This window comes from Anser anser (genome assembly GCF_964211835.1).
Source record: "Anser anser genome assembly, chromosome: 6".
Classification (NCBI taxonomy): Eukaryota; Metazoa; Chordata; class Aves; order Anseriformes; family Anatidae; genus Anser; species Anser anser.
The window spans coordinates 14,755,899-14,780,022 of NC_139726.1; the positions used below are offsets into that span (position 1 = coordinate 14,755,899).

Genomic DNA, 24,124 nt, shown 5'->3' on the forward strand with positions numbered 1-24,124 from the left:
AGGAGGGGGCCTCATTTGCATATCCGCGTGCCGGCTCGCCCCTCCGGCGGCGCGGTGGATAGGCCCGGGGCGAGCCGCGAGGGGAGGGGCCGGGCGGGGAGGTGTGGGCGTGGCCTCGGGCCGGAGGGGGCGTGGCCTCGGGCGAAGGGGGCGTGGCCGAGCGGCGGCGAGGCCCCGCCCCCGCGGCGCCGGGGATGTGCGGCGGCGGCGGGCCCGGGCGCGGGGCCGGTCCCGGTGGCGGTGCCGGGCATGGTGCGGGCGGTGCCCGCCGCGTGAGCGCTGCCCGCCGCCGCCATGAACGGCGCGGCCCCGCCGCCGCTCTTCGACCCCAAGGAGCGGGTGCTGAAGCTGGGCGAGACCTTCGAGAAGCAGCCGCGCTGCGCCTTCCACACCGTCCGCTGTGAGCGCGGCGGGGCTCGGCCCGGCCCGGCCCTGCGGGGGGCACCGGGGAGGGGGGGGCGCGGCCGCCGTGCTCCGCTGCCGGGGGGGGCTCGGGGATGGGTTACGGGGGGGGAGGCTGGGGCTGGACGCGGGGAGCGGGACGGGGGTCGGTGGGTGCTGCCCCGCCAGGGTAGCCCCGATGTTGGGGTGGGCTAAGCCCGGGTTTGGTGCCTCCCACCCTGCCGGCGCGCTGCTGCCTCTGTAGTTCGGGGCTTTATCCTGAGGTCTGTTCCGAGATCTCCTTTTCCGCCGAGCGGGGCACAAGCTGGCGCGTCCCGCAGCTCAGCCGCGGGCGGGGGTTTCCCTCTGACACCCGAAGGGCTCCTCAGCAAACAGGGCGAAGGCGTCTGCGGGGTGACAGCGAAGCCCAGAGCTCAGCCTATGGATCCTGAGAGCAGCCCCTCAGCTTCCCGAAGCATTCACCACCCGCCTGCCGGGGCGTAAAGCCCATACCGTACCTGATTCCCGCTGGGGACTTCGGGGCTCTATTTCATACTTCTCCCTATGGGGCTCTGCTGTGACCGCGAGGTCAGCGGGGGCTGCGTCCCGCGGCTCCCCCGAGCCCTCCTGCCACGGGCAGCGGCGCTGAACCCAGCGGCTCCCCGGGCAGCAGGGTGCTGTGCCCAGCAGCGCGTGCCCTGCGTGCTGGGCTGCGTGGCAGGGACAGCGCGCCGAGCTGCCGCCCCGTGGGACCCGCGGCGTGCTGGGTGGGCCCCGTGCCCAGCTCGCTGGAGCCGTGGGCTCCAGCTCGAGCCCACGTGGGTTACAACGTGCCTCCTGATGCTGTCCGACCTCTGTGCGTGCCTCTTGGCTCTAGCCCTCCCTAATTCTTTTGGGGTGGAAAAAGTACTTCGTAGGTAGTGACACCTTACGTCGCTGCAGTGCTGATGCCTGAGCGCACGTGTGTTTTCAGTGGCTCAGGCTTCTGGAAAGGGCCAGGATTGGTGTCTTGATTTTGTTTAAAACTTCTTTTAGTTGATACTTCAGGTGTTGAAAAGGGCAAAAATGAACATACTGACACGCAAGTTTTGGTCGGTCAGCTTCTGACGTGTGTGTCACAGTGAAATCAGAAATGGGGGCTGGCGATTCCTGTTGTTCTTTGCGTTTCCAGTGACTCTTATACATCTTCCATGGTTCGGATTGATGCTTCTATAAGCACAGAATGCTGTGGGTCAGGTGGAACCTCCAGGCCCACCCGGTTCCACCCCCTGCCATGGGCAGGGACACCTCCCACCAGCCCAGGTTACCCAAAGCCCCATCCAGCCTGGCCTTGGGCACCTCCAGGGATGGGGCATCCACAGCTCCTCTGGGCAGCCTGTGCCAGGGCCTCATCACCCTCCTAGTAAAGAGTTTCTTCCCTATATCTAATCTGAATCTCCCCTCTTTTAGCTTAAAGCCATTACGCTGTGTTCTTCTGCTCTACTCCCCAACAAAGAGTCCCTCCCCAGCTTTCCTCTAGGCCCCCTCTAGGTACCGGCAGGCTGCTGTAAGGTCTCCCCGGAGCCTTCTCTTCTCCAGGCTGCGCAGCCCCAGCTCCCTCAGCCTGTCCCCACAGCAGAGGAGCTCCAGCCCTCTGCTCATCCTCGTGGCCTCCTCTGGACCTGCTCCAGCAGGTCCCTGTCCTTCTGGTGCTGGGGGCCCCGAGCTGAGCGCGGGGCTCCGGGGGGGTCCCACAAGAGCAGAGCAGAGAGGGAGAGCTGCTTCCCAGGAACTTTCAAGAACTACTTACTGCGTTTCTGACAGGAAGGAAGGATTTATCTTCTGAAGTAGAACAGAGCTAGTTCATTTTCCTGTCCATTAACACCTAAAAGCGCTTTCCTAAGTTTATCGGGAAGGCGGTAGTTAACATTTACGCTGAATACGGGGAGAAACCAGCTTGCCTTTGAGTTCTGCTGACTTGTGGAGTGATTTGTTCAGGGGAATGGTGGATGACACGCTAGCAAAAAAAGGTTTTAGCTTAATAGCCTCCAACTGCTGTATTGCTCAGAAGGTGTCTACGTTTGTAAGATTGCTGAAAAGCCTGCAAATAACCAAGTTGGTTTTTCTGTTTAGATGACTTCAAGCCTGCGTCTATCGATACATCCTGTGAAGGAGACCTGGAGGTTGGCAAGGGGGAACAGGTGACGATAACGTTGCCAAATATTGAGGTGAGTGGGGTGGCCGAGGCATGGCAGGCGTAAGGGGAAGGCTGATTTTGTTACAAATACATGCTGAGTGTAGAAGGATGTGAAGCTTTAATGCCGTTTCACAGCTGACGGTGTAACGTTTAGAGTATAAAAATAATTGTTTGAAAAGAGTAAAGTTGCAAAGGACCTACAGGTTGGACAGCTGTGCTGTAGCTTTAAGTGTACTCGCTGCATTGGAAATATGCTGTAGGATGACCCTGAAGTGTTGCGTACATAGCAGAGCTTCGTGTGGATGTTGGCAGTGCAAGTTTCCCCTTGGTATTTACTGCTGTAGTGCAGTTCTAAAGCAGGAAAGACTGGAAAGGGAAAATTTACTACCTGCCATGCTTTACTGCTCTGCTGATGTGATTACTGAAACCCCTTTTGGTAAAAGGAGTCCTACAGTGAGCGTGCTCTCATTTGGAAATAAGTGTGAAACTGATTAAACGCTCAGCTAAGCCAGGTGAAATCCCTCTCCAGTCAGTCACCAGCTGCTTTTGGCTGGGATGAGTCTAATTTGAATTTGCTGATAACATTTTTAAAAGCTAGCAATGACTACTTATAATGAACTTGTCATCACTAATGGATTGCTTTCTGTTTATAATAACAAAAAAAAGACTGCAGTAGTAACACCTGCTGGACTCTTCTGATTTAACAGGGCTCAACTCCACCAGTGACTGTGTTCAAGGGCTCAAAGAAGCCTTACCTAAAAGAATGTATCTTAATTATCAATCATGACACTGGAGAATGTCGCCTAGAGAAACTCAGTAGCAACATCACTGTGAAAAAAACGAGGTGGGTGATTTACAGGAGAAGCAGCTATCCTTTAATCATTATGAAAATCAGTTTGTTCATGGGTCTAAATTGAGAGATGCTTCAGCCCGTGACTGTTTTTATTGAAACAGCATTTTTAGAAGGTCCCCAGCCTTGTTCAGCAGGGTAAAAGGCCTCTTTTCTCAACACACTGACTTTGCAGCTTTCGAGTACTGACCAGCAGAAGAAATAGGATTGTTTTTTTTTGACTAAAAGATGTCCTGTTATTAAGAGATAGTAACAATTACCTGATGAATATAGAGGAGAAAAAAATCTTTTTGGAAAAGTAGTTTGCCTACTGTTCCCTGACTTCTCAATGATTTTTTTTTAATTGACTGTTTTCAGTGATAGTAGTGGCTTGTTTTTTTCCCCATACACGTTCATTATTTTTTTTCTGCTGCTGAATCCACAGAACTTGCTTTCAGCAGAATTACTATGAAGTATTCCTGGGTAGGCAGGTATTATAACAAATCAACTAAGAAAGGGTTTACAAGTTATTGGCACCATATTTAAAAATAAAATAAATAAAAAAAAACCATACCTAATTACATGCCAGTAAGATAATGTACCTAGAAATCTAATGATGCTGTTTAGAAAAGCATGAGACAAATAATTCCATAACTTGAGGTGCAGTATTCCTGCCTTTTTCCTTGCATCTTGTCATCTAGAGTAACTTTATTTTATTTTTGCACACAGAGCTGAAGGAAGCAGCAAGGTCCAGTCTCGTATCGAGCAGCAACAGCAGCAAATGCGAAATGCAACCAAGACTCCAAACAACGTTAAAAATTCTCCGCCAAAAGAAAAGATGTTTCTGTCTTCTCCTATGGATGACATTGAACGAGGTAAGCTCCACTGCCACGTTTAGAGTTTTAGAAACTTTGCTCTTAACTAGCAATTAGTTTTTAAGAGCCAAGCTTTGTTTTTAAGAGGAGGTTCGTCCCAGAAGCTGACTATATAAGCACTTTACCCCTGTACAGAAATGACTGCTCTGGCTCAAATGATAACTGAGGAGTATTTGAGACTTAGTAAGGTTAAAATTCAGGTGAACCGTTCAGCTAAATAACCCAGTGGGTCGCCCTGCTGTCTTATAGATTCTTTCTTCCGCTGCTTCTTTAATCAAGCGTGCAGTTGGTCGTATTGCAGCCCAGAAACCAACCCAGTCGCTTCCCGTTCTGACATCGCTCCTCGTTCTGTTCTCTGCACTCAGCAAACGTACAGGCTGCGGCGCTTTACATCTCAAACTGTAAATTACTGGATGGGACTCGTGAAAGATGATGTTCAAGTGGAAAAGACAGCTAAAAGCCTGCATAAATCAACCCTTGAACAGTGCTGTGTACAGCATTCTTGAGACACTGGTTTGGTGAGACACTCGTGTTTTGTTTAGGAGCAGGCCTTGTTACTTTGGAGGACAAGGGAAATGGCAGGTGGTAATTACTTGCTAGAGAAATACGACCAGGTGGCAGTTTCATTGATCGGAATTGATGTCTATCTCCCAAGATGCTTTGAATTCCTTTAAGCAGGTTTTTCAGATGTGTCATTATAAAGGTTTTTTTTTTCATTTGGGGCTTAAACTCTGGCCAGAAATTTTTATACTACAGAAGAGTACTAGAATACATCCTAAGTTGCAAAGACAAAGAACCTGAGCGCCTGGGATAAAATGACACTTTTTCTTGGTGTTTGGTTGTTTTGGGGGTAGTGGGAGTGTTGAATGTTGCAAGGCACCAAAGTGGCTGCCAAAACGCATCAAACTCTTTTGTACTGCCAGTCCGATTTTGACGGTTACTAAAGAATGCAGAGTAATTGAAAAACAGGACTGGTAGGGACCTTTTAAGGTCATCTAGACTATCCTTCTATCGTAAAGTCAGATTTCTAACATTTTTTAATGTGTTCTTTGAGCTCTCTGGTGACAGATCATGTGTTCTCTCTGGCATCTACTCCAAGGCTTTGTTCTCCTTACAGTTCAGGTTATCCTAATAAATAAAATCTGACAGTAAGCCCATTACTACTTTAATATTTATCATGCAGGTATAGGCCAGATTGCTCTGCTGCTTTTAAGCAGTGCTTCAGGTACTCAATAGCTCCTATGTCTTTCTGATTGTTTATGCAAAACGATGCCAGCTGGTTCAGTCTTTCCTTAGAAGCTAAGTTTTGTAGATCCCTGAATCATTGTCACTCTCCTGTCTTCCAACTAGTCCAAAAATTTCAAGTGTAGTGCCTAAAATGAGTTAGTTTCATCTAGGGTTTTAGCAGTGCTGAGTCGAGTAAGACGAATGTTTGACAGGCACTATATATTTTCATACGAAAAGACCAAATAGGATCACGTCCCAGTTTAATGCTTGTCATTTCTGCACCAGCACGATACAGTAGGGCTGTGCTTAGCGACTCACTGTAACTCGCAGGCTCTTCAGAAGTGTTGCCTGCTTAATCATGCTTCATCCTGTGGTTGTGTAACTGACTATTCCTGTTTAAGTACACTGCTTTGAACTTGTTACTATCTTCATTTTCTGGGGCGGGGGGAAGGTCATTCTGCATTTGTCCTCCAGTATGTGTATAGCCCTTCTTTCCCTTACTGAAAATATTAAATTTTCTGTGAGAATTAAGTTCTTCCAAAATTCAAGGCAAAGATCCCATTCCTCAGTTTTTGGTATTAATTGCTAGTCTTTTGCTTAAAGCTTTTTCTTTTATTACTGGTCACAGGTGAGAGCAGGGAGGAAGAGGCATTAAATGCATAGGATTTGGGTTACATTTTGATTAGCTTATGCCCCCAGCTGGGTGGTAGATCAGTCCTCTAGAATTAATTTTGAAGTGACTTCTTGGTCTTTGTGCTAGCTGTGTCCTAATTTTCACCTTAGCTTTTCTAGCTTGTTTTATCTGCTTATGTTCTCTTCTACGTGCCCTTAGTAGCTGCAGGATGCTTCCAACTTTTTAGCTCTTTTTTTCCTTATGTTTGAGTCAGTTGGCCAATATGGTCTTTTATTGTACTTTCTGCTCTTCCTTGGCATCAAGTTAGTTTTTCCTTGTACTTATAGCCATGCTATTTCAGGAACTGTCAGTCTTCCTGAATGCCTTTTTTCCTTTAGACTGGCCTTTGATAACGCAGAATTAGGAGGCTTCATGGAAGTTTGTTTTGAGGCTTATTCTCTTGTTCTCCCTTCTTCACTTGATTAAGTTCTGAACAATCTTTCTTCTCGATCACTTTCATCTTCAACCTGTTCTTCTGTATTGAGTAAATTTGAAGTGAGATGAGGTCCCCTCCTATTTGCTTTTCATGTCTGCTATATCAAAGCTGTTCCTGAAGTATTCTGAGTGCTTGTAGGGCTGTCTTAGCAAATGGCTGGGTAGCTACAATTCTGTATGATGATGAACAACTGCGCTCTGGATAACTCTTCAAGTTGCTGTATAAAATCTCAATCCAGCAGGGTTCAGTGGTCTGTTTCAGATTTCTCCCTTCAGCAGCACCCATATTTTGTGTAATTATTGTGCACTGTTTCTGCAAAACTTAACTCTCTCTGTGTGCGGGACTTCAGCTATAATATATTAAAAACGCATACCGTGCAACACAACCTATCCAGTCATGCCATCCTAAATATTAGAGTCAGGTGAGTTTTTTTGCCAAGAATACAATTTGAGTCAGACTGATGTGTTAACTTCCAGTATTTCTTGTCTTTCTCCTGTTGTCCTAGCTTTTTCTCACAAGTCTATAAAGAGAATAAGGATTTGGTGAAATTTTCCTAATAGTAAACTGTAGGTAGTTCCCTTGGATATTCTGTGTGCGTTGCATTTTCAGCAAAATGTCATAGTGTCCATGCGCGTTGGTTGCTCTGCTGAACTGCTGGGAGGCATTTTGGGTGCAGCTCCAGACATCTTGCTGCTAACTTATCTGCCTGATTGTAACTGCAGTGCTTAGTCAGGGAAAGGCATCATTAGGGTGCTGAGGAAAATGCAGAAGACTTGCCAGCTGCAGAAATTAAAGGCTAATGTGGGGATAGCATTTGGGTGCACAGTTACCCTTGTTCTAATGCTTGGCTTGAAAGGGGGAAAATGCCCAAGCTCTGGGGGAAGAAAACCACATGACAGGCTAGATGTTTGCTTGTACCCTTTTCTTTGTTCTGGAGTTTTCTGCAGGGTTTTTCTTTTTGAGTTGCTGTAATGTGTTGACTAACGTACCTGATTTTTGTTGTTGATTTTTTGTTATTTTTGTCTTTCTTATATTTCAACTATGATGTCTGCTAACTGAGAAACAAATCATATCGTTTGCAGAGCTAAAAGCAGAAGCCAGTATCATGGACCAGCTGAGCAGCTCTGACAGTTCGTCTGACTCTAAAAGTTCTTCATCCTCTTCATCCAGTAGTGAAAATAGTTCCAGTGATTCTGAAGACGAGGAAGCGAAGCCCTCTCTTCCTATGTCAATGCCGTATTTGCAGCCACAGCCTACTGTGTCTGCCATACCACAACAGGCTGCCCCTGACAAAGATGCCAGTCATAACAGATCCCAAGAGAGCAGTGGTCATATGATGAATACACTACGTAAGTACAAAGGCTGTTCTTTTCTTAGTACACAATTCCAGACATCGAGTTGCTGAAAGGAAACCATATTGTTTTTAAGTATGTCTCTGTTATAATTAAAACTGTGGGAAGTGATGCTAGGGTTTGATTGTTCAGCAGAGGTCTGAATTAGGCACTGGACTAGAAGGCTCTTGGTCCCAAGAGATACTAAATTAAAGCTGAGGTAGTTGAAAATATTTCCTAAACCTTTTTGGCTTCCTCCCAGTTATATACATTGGGACTGCAGAACAGTAATTTTGTAATGAAAATACTTGAGCTAACAGGGCACTCCCAAAACATATGCTTATAATTTCTTGGTTAAAACTACGGGAAAGATACTACACTGGCAAAACTTTGAATGACAGAAGAGATAGTATATTCTTAGCTACTTTAGTTACTATTATTCATGGCACTGTTCCACCAGACAGCAGGGCAAAACTCTCCTCCGCATATAAGTGAGGAGATGGTTTGCTTTCAGGTGATACTGTCTTACTCCACCAATTAAACCAACTAAAAATGCAATTTGAAGAGGAGCTGCAATGTTGTTCAAGTGGTCGCTGCACAGCTTGGAATTGAATGCTCAGTGTAGTCCAAAAAGGAGAGTTTGGACAGGGAAGGGGGGGAAAAACAGTAGGTGGGGTCTTAAGTTTGCTACCTAAATAGGAGTATTCATATGTAGAAGCTGTGAGTATTCAGCTATGGTGATGCTTTGAAAGCGAGTACATTTTTAATTAGGTGCTTAGCTGCGGGGTCACAATACGAAGAGATTCCCATAAAGCCTAGTGTGCTGTCTAAGAACTTTAGGGTTTATCATTTATATGTAAACTGATTATACTGAAATTCTAGACTCTGGCAAGTCTGCTTTCACTTCAGCGCTTAATGATAGCATGAACAGGTTTGGTGTTTTTTGTAGCTAGTATTTAAATACTCAAATATCTGTGCTGGTTATTTGTGTACTGCATTAACAGATAAGATCAGATGGAAAGGTCTTGTGACTTCATGGGTAAAGTACTAAACACTGTCTTCATTTTACTGTCACTGTGAAGAACAATGTCTTCATGTTCATAATTTGCATAACTTCAGCACGCCATTTATTTCAGCCCTTACTCACAAATGAGATTTCCCGTTCTTCGTGCTTTAAATAAAGCTGTTATGAAAACGAGATTAAGCTCTATCCCCAGTGACAAAATCCCAGCTGACAAAACTTCAACTGAGAAACAAACTCACAAGTACAGGTGGCCAACTCCTCTAGTTTCAACAGTCATAGTGAGAAAATGCTGCATAAAACATGACAACATCAAAGCTGTTACAGGGGGAGATGGTGACTTGATGGTGCTTGAGAGCCATGTAGACTGGTGGAACCTTTGTAGCATCAAGCCTTGGGCTTGTCTATCTCGCACAGATATTTAGCTTAATTCCATTTACGTCTGTCGTGGTTACAGATCTATTTACTGCTTAAAAAATCTGTTCCTAACTTGAGTACTTTTAACATTTGAAACGTACTTCGACTAGACAAAGACCAAAAAAAGTCACTTCCAAGGAGAATGTTTTCTCCAGCTCACTTGTTGAGGAGATTTGGCAGGAGAGGGAAAACAACAGCGAAACCTGGGGAAACTAAATGGATAGCACATGGTTCCAGCTGAAATGGCAGGAGTTCTCTGTTGGGGTCTGGTACAGTCATCTCTTCCATCTCAAATAATGTTTTACAAAAATAAAATATTGAAGCAACAAATGTCAGCACAAGCAGTTTGCTTGTCTAATCCTGTTTGGAGGTTTGTCCGCTTCTGTGCGTGACTGCTTTTGTGCACCTCTGCAGAATCAGGGCTGTGCTGGGTAATTAGTGAAGTTCTCCTTTGGCTTGCCGCATGCAGGCGGAAGGCTGCGGGAAGGGTTAGGGAGAAGAGTTTCATCTCACATGTAGAAATCATACAGCTGAGCTTTTGTAGAACTTGGAAGACACAGGAGGTAGTATCCTAGAGCACGGTAACCAAATACTTCTGTCAGATATACATCATCTACCTCCTCAGGAACCCAGGACGCAAAGCTGCCCCACACCTTCGGCAGCAAGGTCCTCCGCCAAATCTTGATTCTTCCCTCCTTCTGTCAGAAGCTGATTGTATAAGCTCACGACTTGCCTTGCAACAGTTTGCAAACGGTAGCACTGATGAATCTCTTTGTAGATATTTGATCATACGTTGCTTTGTTTACTTTTAGTTTAAGTAAAAGCTAAATAAAGCTTTATTTCCCAAGAAAAATCAACACAGACTCTTCTGGGGAAGTGTCTTATGTACACAGCATTCAGTACAACTTCACTTCTTTTGATAGTTGGTGCTGGTACAGCAGCTGGTCGTGAAACTTGCTTTGTATTTGTGTGGCGTTGATGTAACGAGATCTGTGAAACACCGATCACTCTTACGCAAGTTACTGGGGACAGGGAAACTCATGAATTCAATTAAATGTTTTATAGCCATTGATCTAAAAGTTTAGGAAACATCATAGTTTGCAGTATAATCTATTTCATCAAATTAGGGCGGAGGGGTTGGAATAGGATGAATCTATAAAGTCCCTTCCAACCCAAACCATTCTGTGATAAACTGATATTACTAATAAGCAGTTGGCACTGTGGAAGACTGAATTCACATTTTTACCCCGCTTTATTGCTGCCTGCAAAGTACAATTGAGCGTAGATGCTTCTTCAGAGCCCTAGTTAAATGAAACTTCTATTCTTGCAACAAACCCACCTGAAAACTCCCAACTCTAGTCTCTTTTATTTTGCCATCTCCCTGAAGGTGTTTTTTAGAGAGAGGGAAACTTTCTGGCCCATTTTCGTAACCCTGAAATATATCCTAATGCATCACTTCTAACTCTGGAACTCGGAGTACTCGCCTTTCCCATCTGCTGGTTTTCACAAGCACTGGTATTTTTGGCTAGTGTTACACAGTTTGTGTAATTTTTATTAACTATGTTGAAATAACTTTAAAAGGCTGCAGAGTCACTCTTTGGAAGGTTATCTTCTTGTTCTTACTCCAGCCATCTCCCGGAGCAGGTAGTGAATAATAGGGTTGGGAGTTCCAAGAACTCTTTGCTTGTTTTCCTTTGAATGATAAATGCGTGAGTTTAACTTGCTAATGCCATTATCTGCCTTCAAATATTATTTCTCAGGATAATGTATTGTCCTGAATCGTTCTTGACATATTTTTTTTTTCAAAAAAAAATTTAACATAATGTGGCTGTAAATGTTTTGGCTTTTAGGATTGGAAAAAAAAGGCTATAGTAGTACTTTATAGATTGCTGGAAAGAGCCATCTTCACTATTCTTGTCTCATATAAACAGTGTTTTCGGCTTTGTTGCAGAGCTTCATGTACCACTTTCTAAGCTTTAGTGATGACATAGTGGAAAACAAAGGAAGGCTAAATGCAGCCATGTTAAAGACTTCAGTGTTCTGGCAGAAATGATATGCTTGATAACAAAAGATATGATCTGAATGTCTCGCTGGTTTTACCCTGTTGAGGTTGTTCTTTTATCCATCTGCAAAAGTGATCTGTGAAGGGTGCTGTAGCAAAAATGTAGAAATACTGTGCCTACTCAGCTTCAGTCATTCTATTTGGTTTTTAGGCCACTTCTGTTCAATGAAAGAGATGCATTCTTTTTTATTCATGGCTGTTTGGCAAGGGAGGGGTGAAGAAAAGCATACTAGCTGGAAGAAATTCTTAAAATATGTGGGAAACTGCTGATACGATGTAGATCCTCTATAGCATGCTGCTGTATTTTTTGTTGTTGTTAGTTATCTATGATCCTGGAAAGATTCCTTCACTCCCACCCCACTAAGCTTATGGGTATCCATTGCAAGCACAATGTAGTCTTTCTTCTTGCTTTCCCATTTTGAAATATATACGTAGCCTCCAAATTAAAGTGCTGGGTAAAATTGCGTTTGATGTTTTGTTTGTTCGCTTGTTCCAAAACCTGTTTGAAATAGTAGGTCACTGATACATCTTTAAAAGGTACATCAAAGAACTGCTGCTCTTGATTGAGACATCACTTTGTTTTCAAGCACAGCTGAGTGCATTCAGAAGTTAAAAAAATTTTTTTTTTTTGCAAGGCTGCATTCACCAGCAGTGTTCCCATTTATGAAGCATGAAAACATGGGTAGCAAGGATAGCTAGGTGTCATCTGTCGTTATCCAGTGATATTAAATGCTTTTGTGACAAATATGTTAATGCCTTTCCTGCTAAGATTTGAAAATTGTAGAAATGTGGTCTCTCTGAGACTCTGTCACTGAGGAGTTAGGTTCTACACCTATTTATTCTCTTGCAGCCTGCCTGGTATTAGTTTTTGCAAGCCTTTAATTGGTAAAGGGGAAAAATCTCGAAAGAAGAAAAGTGTTTCCTTGAAAATGACTAATATGACGACTTTTTTTTTTTTTAGGAAATGACTTGCAGCTGAGTGAATCTGGAAGTGATAGTGATGACTGAACAAAGTTTTGGCCTTAAACGTATCACCTTTTTTGCTAAATATGTCTTAGCATCTGTTTTGCACTAAGATTAGATTACCAGAGACTGGAATGAATGTCCTCGATTTTGATAATAAAGACATCCTAATTTTCTACTGACACATCGCGTCTATAACACAGCAGCATTGATACGTTGTCAGTGCTATGGTTATGTGTTTACCTTTCAAATTACTGTATTTACAGTAAAATTGTGTATGATCTGATTTTGATTATTTTGCCTCAGCCACCTGTTGTACTTGAAACTGATTTGTAACAGCTAGTTACTTTATATAAATAGTTACGAAATGGAGGAATTTCTGATATTTATGGAGGCAAGTTTCCTTCCTATCATTTAAATGTTGAATGCTGATCTTACAGCTTTAACTTGGAGGGTGTAAAAGGGAGAGCAACTAAATGAGGTCTGCTGTGTCAGCTATACTTTTTGTTCAGTTCACAGTTCATACCTTTAAGGAAACTGCTGAATAATGTGGTCCACTAGTGCAGTTACAGTTTACAATTGTTCAACACATTGCTGAATCCTTAATTTCATTGTATTATAGGACTTTATATTTCTGAGCCTCAAGATTCCTGAGGGAACTTGTCTATTCTCTGCCTTTTTTTAATGTAACTTGAACAGGCCGGTCTTTTTACAACCTTTTTGTATCTAAATTTAGATAACTGTGGAGACAGCAATGATTTTTCTTCATGTAATTCTGTAACGGAAATCAGAAATTTTCTTTGTAGAAGTATAAAAATAATTTAATAAAGCAATATTTATCATTTTGTCTGATTGTTTTTTACTGGTTAAGAATTCTGCATTCTACTTAGAGTAATCGTGCCAGTGAAAGAGTCAGGCAAAAAAAGTAGTAGTAAAATGGTAGCTAATAAGCACTCCCCACCCAGTATGCAAGACTTAGGTGTTTGTTGCTTTTCCATACATTGAGACAAGTCCAGGTAAGAGCTTGTTGAAAGTTTAGTGATACCAGTGTGTAAATGAATGTTTATAGAGGATTATATCCAAATGCAGTACTACAGAAGAGAAGGTGTTTGCTTATTTTTTTTCCCCATATTTGAATTTGTGAACCCCAGGTAAGAGTAAAAATTTAATACTGAAGTTTGCTACTGAGCAGTTTCCTAACTAACAATGGGAAATATCTGTAGGATGAATTCTGATGAGATAAATCTGCTCAGTCTTGCTCAGAAGTCTCACTTTCTAGATTGCAGTGACTGAACCACAGCTGTGTCTAAATTGTGAGGATTGAATTCTACATGTAAGCCTGAATGTGAAGACATGAAATGCATGTTCAACGTATACAATAGATGGTACTAGACTGGCTTATTCTCCCAACTGCTGGTAGTACCAGCCCATACTTAACTCTAGACAGATTGAAGCCAAAATCATGTCTGCCCCTTACCACAGGGCAGGAATGAGATATTGGAAATGCTGCTTCCTGGTCCTTCCCCACCTAGCGCTCTCTGCCCTCAAATTATGGCACTTGGCCATGGCCTACACCAGGTAACAGCTTTGTAGTGTTTCAGCTTCCTAAAGTTGGGATCATAAGAAACAAAACGTCTTTCTGCTTGTACTAAAAGTAAAAAGCTCAAGTTAATGACCATGGATAAACAGGTCTTTGAGAAGAAAAGGGCTAATGGGTGACTTCAAGACAGGATGCTATGTAGATAAAGATTCCTCAAACTTTTTTGAGATTGAGTTCTCTGATGCGTTATAACTGTTGCTAGGGCAACTCTACCAGACTACTTGGTTCTTGGCACCTGCTGTTAATAAAGTCTGCTCCGTGATGTGAGGACCTCTGAGATGTGTTACAAGTGATCTTAGGAGCAGCCCTGAGTACTAAATAGAAAGAGACTCAGGATAAAGCAGTGTCCTAAAGTGAAATGTCTTCTTTTCAGCTTCCCCCTGTTCTCGATGGCTTGCATGAAAGCTTTCTGCTAGGTCAATGCTAAAATCTAATGCTAGCCAGGATGCCGCTGATTTTTCTGAGCAGTTACGCATTTGGGGTGCATGGGAAGAAGCAGGTGTGTGGAAGCACTAACCAGGCTAGGATCTAATCATAATCACCTCTCCCTCAGAAGAGAGGAGGAGAAAAAAAACCAACAAAATGCCTACAACAATAAAATAAAACCATGGCAAGTGCAACCTACCTGTACTTGATACATAATTGAACTCACATGTATACAGGTGCTTAAATATAGCTCTGGGGGTAAAGCAGCTTTCCAAGTTCTTGAGACTCAGGACTGTAAATAAGCCTATGCTATCTTTAGGATTTGGTCTTTGAGCTAGAGGCTTTCTAGGATGGGAAGAGCTTCAGTTAAGCTTTTGTACAGCACTTTGCACTAAGTGATTAGATGCCAGTCAGTCACTACCCAGTCTAAATAAGTATGTGACTTAAATGGGTGTATTCTGTTAAACGCACGGTTGTGATAATAATTCAGGAAAGGTTCCCTTCAAATATTAGGGCTGGAGATAAGATTCTGGAACAGAGTTCCTATAGAGATAAGGGGAAAAAAAGATAACAGACCTTAAACGTGTGAAGAAAAAGGTACTGTATGCTGGATCAAGCCCAAATGTGTGTTATCTGACTCCCTTTGTTCAAGTGTCAGGCAGTCAGGTAGCCTGAAGAGGTTGTCTGGTTCTGTCACTGTGGAGGGGATTGGCTTGGTTCTCCTTCGTCACCTGCTGTGGGTATTTGCTCCCCTATGGCTCAGTCTGTGAGCTGTCCGTGCAGTGCTGAGCTACCTGTATCGATTTCTCGAGTGGGTTATCGAAGGGCAGAGGCAAGGAAGTAGTTGGGCTGGCTTCTAGACTAAAAGCATGAATAAGGGAGGTATTCTAGCAACAGGAAAACAGATCATTTTGTTTGTTTTGTTTTGTTTGTTTTGGATTTTTTTTCTGATTTGAAAATCCTATTCCTTTCCTTTAAACTCATTTTTATTTCTGTCATGTCAATTTAACTAGTAATGAATGAGGAGAGATCTAGATTAGTAGTTAGGAGGAAATTCTTCGCTCAGAGGGCAGTGAGGCACTGGAACAGGTTGCCCAGAGGAGCTGCGGGTGCCCCATCCCTGGAAGTGCCAGGCTGGAGGGGGCTTTGGGCAACCTGATCCTGTGGGAGGTGACCCTGCCCATGGCAGAGGGGTTGGGACTGGGTGGTCTGTAAGGTCCCTTCCAACAGAAACCATTCTGTGAGCCTGTGTTTCTACGATTCTATGACCTGTATAGAGTTGCTGGATGGAGAGTAGAGTGAGAGGGTACTGCCCCCAGGTTATGGACACATCTGCATATCATTTACATTCATAAATAAATGTCTTCCAAATGCTACTGGAAACTTCAAAATTGTTCAGTCTTGTGACTACCGCGGCATTAAGGACTACTGCCGAAACAGCTCACCTGAGCCTTTCTCTCTGCACAGCACCTGATGCGTGCACAACTCTTCTAGTAACTACCTCTTCACGGCTGCAGTATTCAACCCTGGTTAAATCCTGAAATGGTGAAAGTGTATGCTTGCCAGTTGTAACTATCTGGCCTGACAGCTTCCAGTTTTTGTAAGATCTTTGCCCTACTTTTGTTTTCCATGAACCCTGCCTTGGGGCGGAGGGACAAGCTAAGGTGATCTCTTTAGGGCAGCCTTGGCTCTGCTGTATTCCACGACTAACACTGGGATTGCCATTTACTTGTGGTTTTACGTCTATCTGTAATTCACTCTTGAGATCCTTGCCCATAATGCTGTAATGTGCCTTTAGGAAGTTCTAATTTATAAACATCTGTCTCAATATAATGTCCATGTAGCTGTTTGGTAAGCAATAATCTTACTTCCTGCATAATCTCTGAAAATCATTTGGATATCTAAGCGTGGACTCCTGCAGTTGCTCCATCAAAATCCTGAGATCAATATCAGCTAGAGCAGAGCTCATTGTGGAGTTTATTGTCAAGGCACCTGATACGATCAGCTTTATTACATGAACCTTGTTTGTTTGTTTGCTTGTATTTTGATTCTTTTTTTTTTTTTTGAGGTAAATGGGAGATAATTTTTCAGATTAAAGGACTTCAGTTAGTCACTTCTATGCTGACAGACAGTGAATCATCTTGAGAACACAGCAACAGTATTTTGAAGAAGAATTATTCGTTAGATCATTCTTGACTGATTTCTGAGGAACCAAACATGAACAGATCAACTCAGATAACAGTTTGCTCTGGTTCTCAAGATTTTGGGCTCAGAAATTGTTGTATCATTTCTGGCCAACACTTTTGATTTTCTTCAGAATTTTCACACAAAGTTTTCTGAGAACAGCTAAAGAGATTGTTGGATCCTTCTTAAACATCGGAGACGAGGATGCCTAGGCCAGGCAAAAGTGAAAGCCCAGAGGAGGAAAGAGATGACTTGGCTTACAATGGTTCCTAGGCTGAATCCTTGTCTACATGTGAAATCTTACTCTCACCACTTTCTGAGGTCATTCAGCTAACCATGGAAAGTGCTGGGGACTGTCTAGCAGGATATGAGGTTCAGACCAGCTTTTTGAAGAGACTTAAAAAGAAGAATGAAGAAGAGAGAAGTTTTGAATAAGAGTATTTGCAGTTTTTTAAAATATATATTCCTGCTGTTTTGCGGGGAGGTAAAGGAAATGAAATAACAAGGCTGAAATTTACTGAAATGAGGAGAAAAAGTGTGAAATGATGAATTATTTCACAGTCGAGACCTAAAACTAGATAGGGGCAGTCATCCATACCCAAGAGAAATCTGAATTGTGGAGGGAAGGATTGAAAGACCTACATCTTTCACCTATGACTCTGCTCAGTTAAATAAATTCATGGTGACAACGTCAACTGTTTGTTAACTGGCCAGCAGTTCCGTCCCACATGATCATGGTGCCCCCTGCATAAGAATAGTTCATGATGGCTAGGGGATTTGCAGGGAGGAGCTCTCTGCTTACCAGCTAACTACACACAGGAATGGGCCGAATTGGTGGAAAGCTCTAACAGGATGTTACTGTGGCTTTTACTTTACAGCTTGCAGGTTCTGGTGTTGGAGAAAAGCTCCTGAATGGAGGACTCAGAGCTCAGCTTGTGTCAGCAGGAAGATTTATTCAGCTCCTAAGTAGAGACACCAATTTCATACAGGGGTTTCGTAAGAAACCATGCTACATTTGCTGTAGTGAAGGGTCTGGCCTGCTGGGAACAGCAAAGGCTTGGGCTCTAGTTGTTTCTGTGGTTTTCTGAATCCATAGAAGAAATGAGTGTGTTCTCAGATTTTTCCTTCTCTGAAAAGCAAATCCCTCTGCTGTGGTGAGGAAGGAATGGAGGTTAGAGGCAAAGATGAAGGAGCCTTTCATTCAACAGAGAAGGCTTTGTTGATGTACAACACCTACCCGGTGAGCTAGCTGCTGAGACCTCTCCTGACTCGCTTTAAACAGGGGCGCTTGTTACAGAACCTGTTCTCCATCTCTCATCTCCCATATGCTGTCTTTTCTGTGCAGCTCGGTTTGTCTCCTGAAAATTCATACCCGGCTTGTTCTCATAAGCGTGCTTACGCATGACAGAGGATTATTTGCTCCCTCTCAGAGATGAGGCCTTCTTCATGCTGTTATTTAAAGAAAAGTGGAGTGTCTTAAAAAGGTAATTAAAGAAGACCCAACAACAACCCAAACTGTTCTTTAATCTCTTTAGTTTCACTTCCACATGCTGTGTATCTTGTTCTACCAGTTTCAATGCCCTTGCAAAACACTTGCACAATGATTTCCTCGTAGCAACCAGCAGAATTCAACTTGAGCTCACCTAATTGGCTGTACCTTTTCTAAGATCCTCGATGTATTGAGTTTCCAGTAAACTCTGCAATCCCCACTTTTTCCTGCACCTTTTCATTGCCACAACCTTTGGAATAAATACACACGGATGTCCTCATATACAGTTTTCATAGAGAAATACGAGATGGTTCAGCCTGAAATGCCAAATCATCTCTTAACCAATTTCTTTTTTACACCTAACGTGATGTACGTTGGCAACTAATGAAAAAGATCTATGCTTTTACCAGGGTTTTGATCCAAATATTTATAGGAGTGTTAAAAAATCCCCCGCAGTTCATAAAAGCTAAGGACATTTAAAGGCCAATGTCTGATTGAGATTTCCCACCTCAAATTAATAGGTTTTGTGCCAGTTTCAGATTCTGCTGGAATAATGAGAGAGTAGAGGCAGAAGGTTCAAGCACTGGAATGCAGACTGCGACATGGGCACAGCCAGGCGGCATATCAAATTGCTTCACAGCAACACTGACACCTCTGCACAGGGCTACACCTAACCCCATGGCAAAAAGCTGTCTGCTCCAAGTAGTTTCTCATCCAAACAACGGATGGGCGCACCAAGGAGCACAACGCAATGGGCCACTCGGAGCATTAGGGTCAGAAAAAATAGTTTGGAATTAGCTGTCCTAATTCCGTAACTCTTCTGGAAAGGTTTGTGGGCTTTATGATCCTCCCCCATCACCGTGTAGAACAACTTCCACTCCTGTTCTGCATGATAACCTTTTTTTTTCTTCTTTTTTTTTTCTTTTTGCCCTGTGCAAAAGTTACCATCGGAAACACGTAGTTAACATTTCATAATTTTTAAAATATATATAACTAATGTTCATAAAAATAATGTTAGGCAAATGTGACCTGAATGTAGGTGGGGAAAGCTCCATGCAGATTAGCAGCCACGCTTGTGTTGCTCCCATACTTGAGCTACTTTCCCCCTAACGAACACAGCCAGACTTTGCCTAGCTGCCTTCCCCCGGACACAGTATTTGTCAAGGATCCTGATGATCGGTGGTCGTGGCTATGTTTAGCTGAGGATGCAAGACCGTTAGGCTATTTAAGAAGTTCTTGCCACAATGAGTGTATTTTAGAAAGTACCACCTGGAAGGAGTGTACTGAGCTTAGTGGGGACTTTTTATCCCCGTTAATTTGTAAAACAAAACTACTGCTAAAAGCTTAGAACCCATCCCTGCTTGTGTACTTTCCATTTGACTCCCTCCTGGTGATGAAACAACAGCTACTCACAGGTGAATAATTGAGGTCCCCAAGAGGGAAACTTGTTAACATTTTAATAATGTCCTGGCTATATTTATAATTCTGTAGAGAGACTGAGACGAGCGAGCCAAAGAAGCCACCACGTTACATCAGAGCCTTCGATCCCAATGACCTCTGTTCTGGAAACTAGAAGTGCTTATGCTGCACAAATCTCTCTAAACCTAACACAAATATGTGTGAGGTTGTCTGTGCTACACTGGGGAGCGATCACGGTCGGGTAACTTCAGCTGCTGTCAGCTGGGATCAGCTCTGCAACGAGAGGTTGGCAAACAGCACCTGTCCATCGGATGCGTATGCTGGTGCTGGTGGATCGATCTGATGCTTCCTGGGACCTTGAGAGCAACCCCAGGCAGGTGTGTTGGTTGTTGGAAGTGCAGGGACTGCAGACGGCTCCCTGCTGCTGCTGCGGTAGCTTGTGAGCCTCCTGGGTCTTATCAGCAGCTCACACCACACTGAGCCCTCCTGCCTGGTATAGATGCTCAGCTGCAAAAGGCTGCCTCGCAGCTGGGTTTTCTTCAACTTGTACTTCTTTGATGAGGAGGAGGGGCTGTACAAATGGTGAATTTGTTTTCCAAGCTAAATGAAAACTGTAATTTCAAGTGTGCTTGCCTTGGCACCTCTCAGGGCTTTCCAGTTTGCAAGGATAGTGGCAGGGTGCTTGGCATGGAGGGAAATATTTTGGCCATCCCACAGTAAGGTGATGTGGATGTTCAAGGCTGCAGAGCTGCTCAGCTGCAGGACTTCTTGCTGCTGGACCCTGCTCAGGTGACAAAACCACACAATTTAGCACCCTGCCAGCTTGCTGTGCTACTACAGCCCTCCCAAACTGGCATACAACACTGTTCCAGTGAGATCAGGCCACCATCTCACAGGCTTCTCCCCAGCTCAAGCTCCTAAGAGAGGTGAATGCTGCACAAATCACGGACCTTGGCCATGGTTTCTTTCAATACCTTTCATCCTGTGCTCCATCCTCAGCTGTGTGTTGCTCTGGAGCTTCTACACATACAGTTTCCAAACTCAGTGAGGCAAAGCCTGAACAGCTCCTGCCATGAAACACCAACTACCTAAGGAAGCAGCTGCTTCAGGTAGAGCAAGGAGATGCCCTGAAGAAACAACGATTCCTCACTATGGACAGCAGAAGTAGTGCAGGCTTCGCTCCTCTCTTCTCACGGGAGAGAGTATTTAGGATGGTGCTAACTGAATCTGGTACAGGGAAGTGATAATATACTCCTTCCTGCTTTGCAGAGACCTCCTTAGCCTGGTCTCATGGTGTAAAGAGCTGAAGTTCCTCCCATCCATCTTTCTGTTGAATCCAGGGAGGAAATTAAAGCACATTTGCCATGCATGCAGCTGCTCCTCTCCCTCTGACTAGTGGAGGTGGAGACGGCTCTCCTGCCCCTCAACCTCAGTGGCAAGGACCACATCGGGTCCCTTCTCTGCAAGCTGAAGCATGACTATTCTGTAAGTCAGGCTGGAGACACAAGGGAACATCTGGCTTACTTTGCATGGTGGTATGTGGTTGGGGTGCCTCCAGTGAGGTGACAAGAGAAATGGGGTGCCTGTGTGCCCTCCCTGGTCTCCCTATCTCCTTGACTCAGCCCGGGGAAGCTCTGTAGCACTGCTTCCTTGCAGACCTGCAGCCATGGCAGGCAGCAAGTCCTCAGATTCTATGTTTCTGTGATTCGTCCCACTACTCAGTACTGGTCAGAGAAGCACAGAATCATGGAAGCACAGAATCCCAGAGGCACAGAATGCTGTGGGTCAGGTGGAACCTCCAGGCCCACCCCGTTCCACCCCCTGCCATGGGCAGGGACACCTCCCACCAGCCCAGGTTACCCAAAGCCCCATCCAGCCTGGCCTTGGGCACCTCCAGGGATGGGACATCCACAGCTCCTCTGGGCAGCCTGTGCCAGGGCCTCACCACCCTCCTAGTAAAGAGTTTCTTCCCTATATCTAATCTGAATCTCCCCTCTTTTAGCTTAAAGCCATTACGCTGTGTTCTTCTGCTCTACTCCCCAACAAAGAGTCCCTCCCCAGCTTTCCTCTAGGCCCTCTTTAGGTACTGGAAGCCGCTGTAAGGTCTCCCCAGAGCCTTCTGGTCCAGTTGATGCAACAGTATTTTACATCATTGCTGTACCCCTTCTGACAAAAGGGAATAAGGCCCAGTGTTTCTAAACATGCCACTTTCAAAGCACAAAGATGGAGCATCTCCGAAGGGAGCCACGCCGTGGGAGCCATGCTGGGCAGGCCTTTTCCCTCGGGGACTGGGTTAGTCACACATCCAAGCTCTCAGTCCTGTCAGGGCATAACCTACCCAGCTGCGTGGTCTCCCAGCCTCCAGCACTACCCGTCCATGAGGAAAGAAAAAGCATAAAATACAAACGTTTGAGTCACAAACAAAGGGTGGGTGAGCAGGATTAGGCGAGGCTCTGCTGACTAACCTACCCCAGCAGCAGGCAATTATTGCTCCCATTTTGTCCCGCAGGAACCGAGCCTGGCTGTGCTGAAGCACCTGGCGGTGGTGGAAGGGGCTGCTGGAGCAGAAATGTCTCAGCTCTGATCTGGGCCACTCTGCCTAAATGGCTCCCCAGACCTGCGCCTGGCTGGATTTGCAGGGTGTGAGCACAAAATCAGCCCATCTACCATGAAATGCCAGGCAGGAATATGTTGTTGCTACTGTTGAATCTGACATACATGAGTTGAATCCCTTGAGGCAGAAACAATTTATCTGTGTCCCAAAATGACTCATTAGGAGCTGTTTCAAAACCGTGTCTTTGTATTGAAAAGGCATGTCCTGATGAATTTGGCAAGGGCACAATTTTGTATTACTTTACAGTCCGCTTTGTAGAGCAGTACATAGGGTTAATGATAGTTTAGTATTAATTGCATATCTCTGGAGATTTGCAGAGACACATTTTTCTGACTAGAATCTTGGTCCCTCTTTCAGCATTTCTAATTCTTAAACAACAAAACAACTGGAAATCAGAGCACTGCTTTCTCAAATGGCTTCTCTTGAGGCTTTCAGGATATGATACAATTAAGCGTTTAATTGTGAGGCCCTGCATGGATAGCATAAGATTTACTGATTTCCAACCATAATTCAGCTTCCCCCAGACTAGAGTGCGGTGGATGTTTGTTAGTGAACAGCAGTGCCAAGATAACTCTTCAGAGATGCAGCCTTAAGGCTGGAGGAAATTAGACTGTCAGGACATATTTAGCAGTAAAACAGCTTACCTGTTCAGTCACACTGACAAACATACATAAATACAGAAGTGTGGTTTCTTATCACAAGCAACATGTGTGAGCAGGGTCCGAGACCCAGCTGCTTTGAATTTCCAAGAATTAGCTGATAATGCATTAGCTCTGTTAAGATAAAACCATGTGCCTGCAAGGCCTGCTGTTAACTCTCTCTCTTGTGTATGTGTGCTGAGATACAGATAGCTCTGAAGAAAGAACATTTGGTGCAGTAGATTCTGGTCTCAACTTCAACAGGATGAACACAACTGTTACACAGCAATTGTTCAGCAAAGGGAAGTTGGTTAGTGTAAGAGAGAAGTAGGCTGATAATTTTCATTTTTTATTTACAATGGCTTTAAATGCCTCAAGGTAATAATGTGGAATGTAAATTCTGACCATCATTTAAATTAATTGCAAAATTCAAACTCACCTCAATGTGACCAAAATTATGACTTGAATTTACAAATATCCAAGTGGCATTCTTCAGGGCACTTAAAAGTCATTTCCACACGCACAAGGACGTCTGCAGTCCCCTTTCGCAGCTTATTCCTAATGACTGGTGTGGTTTGGTTGGTCTTCCTGCACTTCACTCTTCTAATGATTACCAGCAGGGCAGTCCCTCCCTGACAAGGCTGCCATCTCTACCGGCTGTGTTACCACACTTGGCTCTCAGCTCCCTGTACCCTGAGGAACAGGCATCCCTCACTAATCTTCAGTACAAGCAGGTGTTTTTTTTTGTTTTGTTTTGTTTTTTAAACTGAAATTAAACGGCACTTCATCTGGTAAAAATATTTGCATTTCATGTGCTTGCAGGTTTCAAAAAGCCTAAACTTGGCATCCCACATAGTTCAACCAATTTGGCCAGATTGAACAGTTTGTACCCTCTCTGGGCAAGCATTTATTTAAGTTCAAGTTTCTGCAGTTACACACCTTTTCCCAAGAGTTTGTCCTTCTCCAGAGAGATACATCTGAATGCTGGCGAACCTAACTTTTTGCGCATAACATGGCACTGAGGGATTTGTGTGCACAACTGAAGACGGTGCAGCATTCAGGAATGTTTTGATTACCAGGACTCTTGTTCTGCCAGGAAATCTGAAGCAATTTGGTTTGGGGCCTATTCCCACAACGTTCTAGTCTTACATCTGTTATTTTAGTATGTTCCATGCTTTTTTGCTTGTGCAACCACAGTTTGATAATTGCCGAGGAAGGCAGTTTTTCCATGACCCCAGACTGAGAGTGGAAAGGCCTGGGACAGGAACCAGCACCGTGAGAGCTGATTTAGGTATCGATTAGGACTGACAGCGCTCAGAGGGTTTCACAGGGTTATTCCACAGAGCAGTCCAGACCATGACCT

General features: G+C 44.2%; 1 protein-coding gene and 1 long non-coding RNA gene across 3 annotated transcripts; one reads left to right on the forward strand and one right to left on the reverse strand.

The window, feature by feature from the left end:
* The first annotated feature begins 171 nt into the window (after positions 1-171).
* Positions 172-13,236, forward strand: EAF2 (ELL associated factor 2). The gene is made up of 6 exons (XM_083841607.1): positions 172-400; positions 2,494-2,588; positions 3,265-3,401; positions 4,116-4,261; positions 7,680-7,946; positions 12,390-13,236. Exons 1-6 carry the CDS (start codon positions 295-297, stop codon positions 12,434-12,436), a joined length of 798 nt encoding a protein of 265 aa, XP_083697733.1. The 5' UTR covers positions 172-294; the 3' UTR covers positions 12,437-13,236.
* Positions 13,064-24,124, reverse strand: LOC310901644. Of its 2 annotated transcripts, none has more exons than XR_014585970.1 (2): positions 23,201-24,124; positions 13,064-20,290 (listed from the first exon to the last, which is right to left on the reverse strand). It is a non-coding gene; the product is annotated as an uncharacterized lncRNA (long non-coding RNA). The 2 variants fall into 2 exon arrangements; XR_014585971.1 differs by having other exon boundaries at positions 13,064-20,293.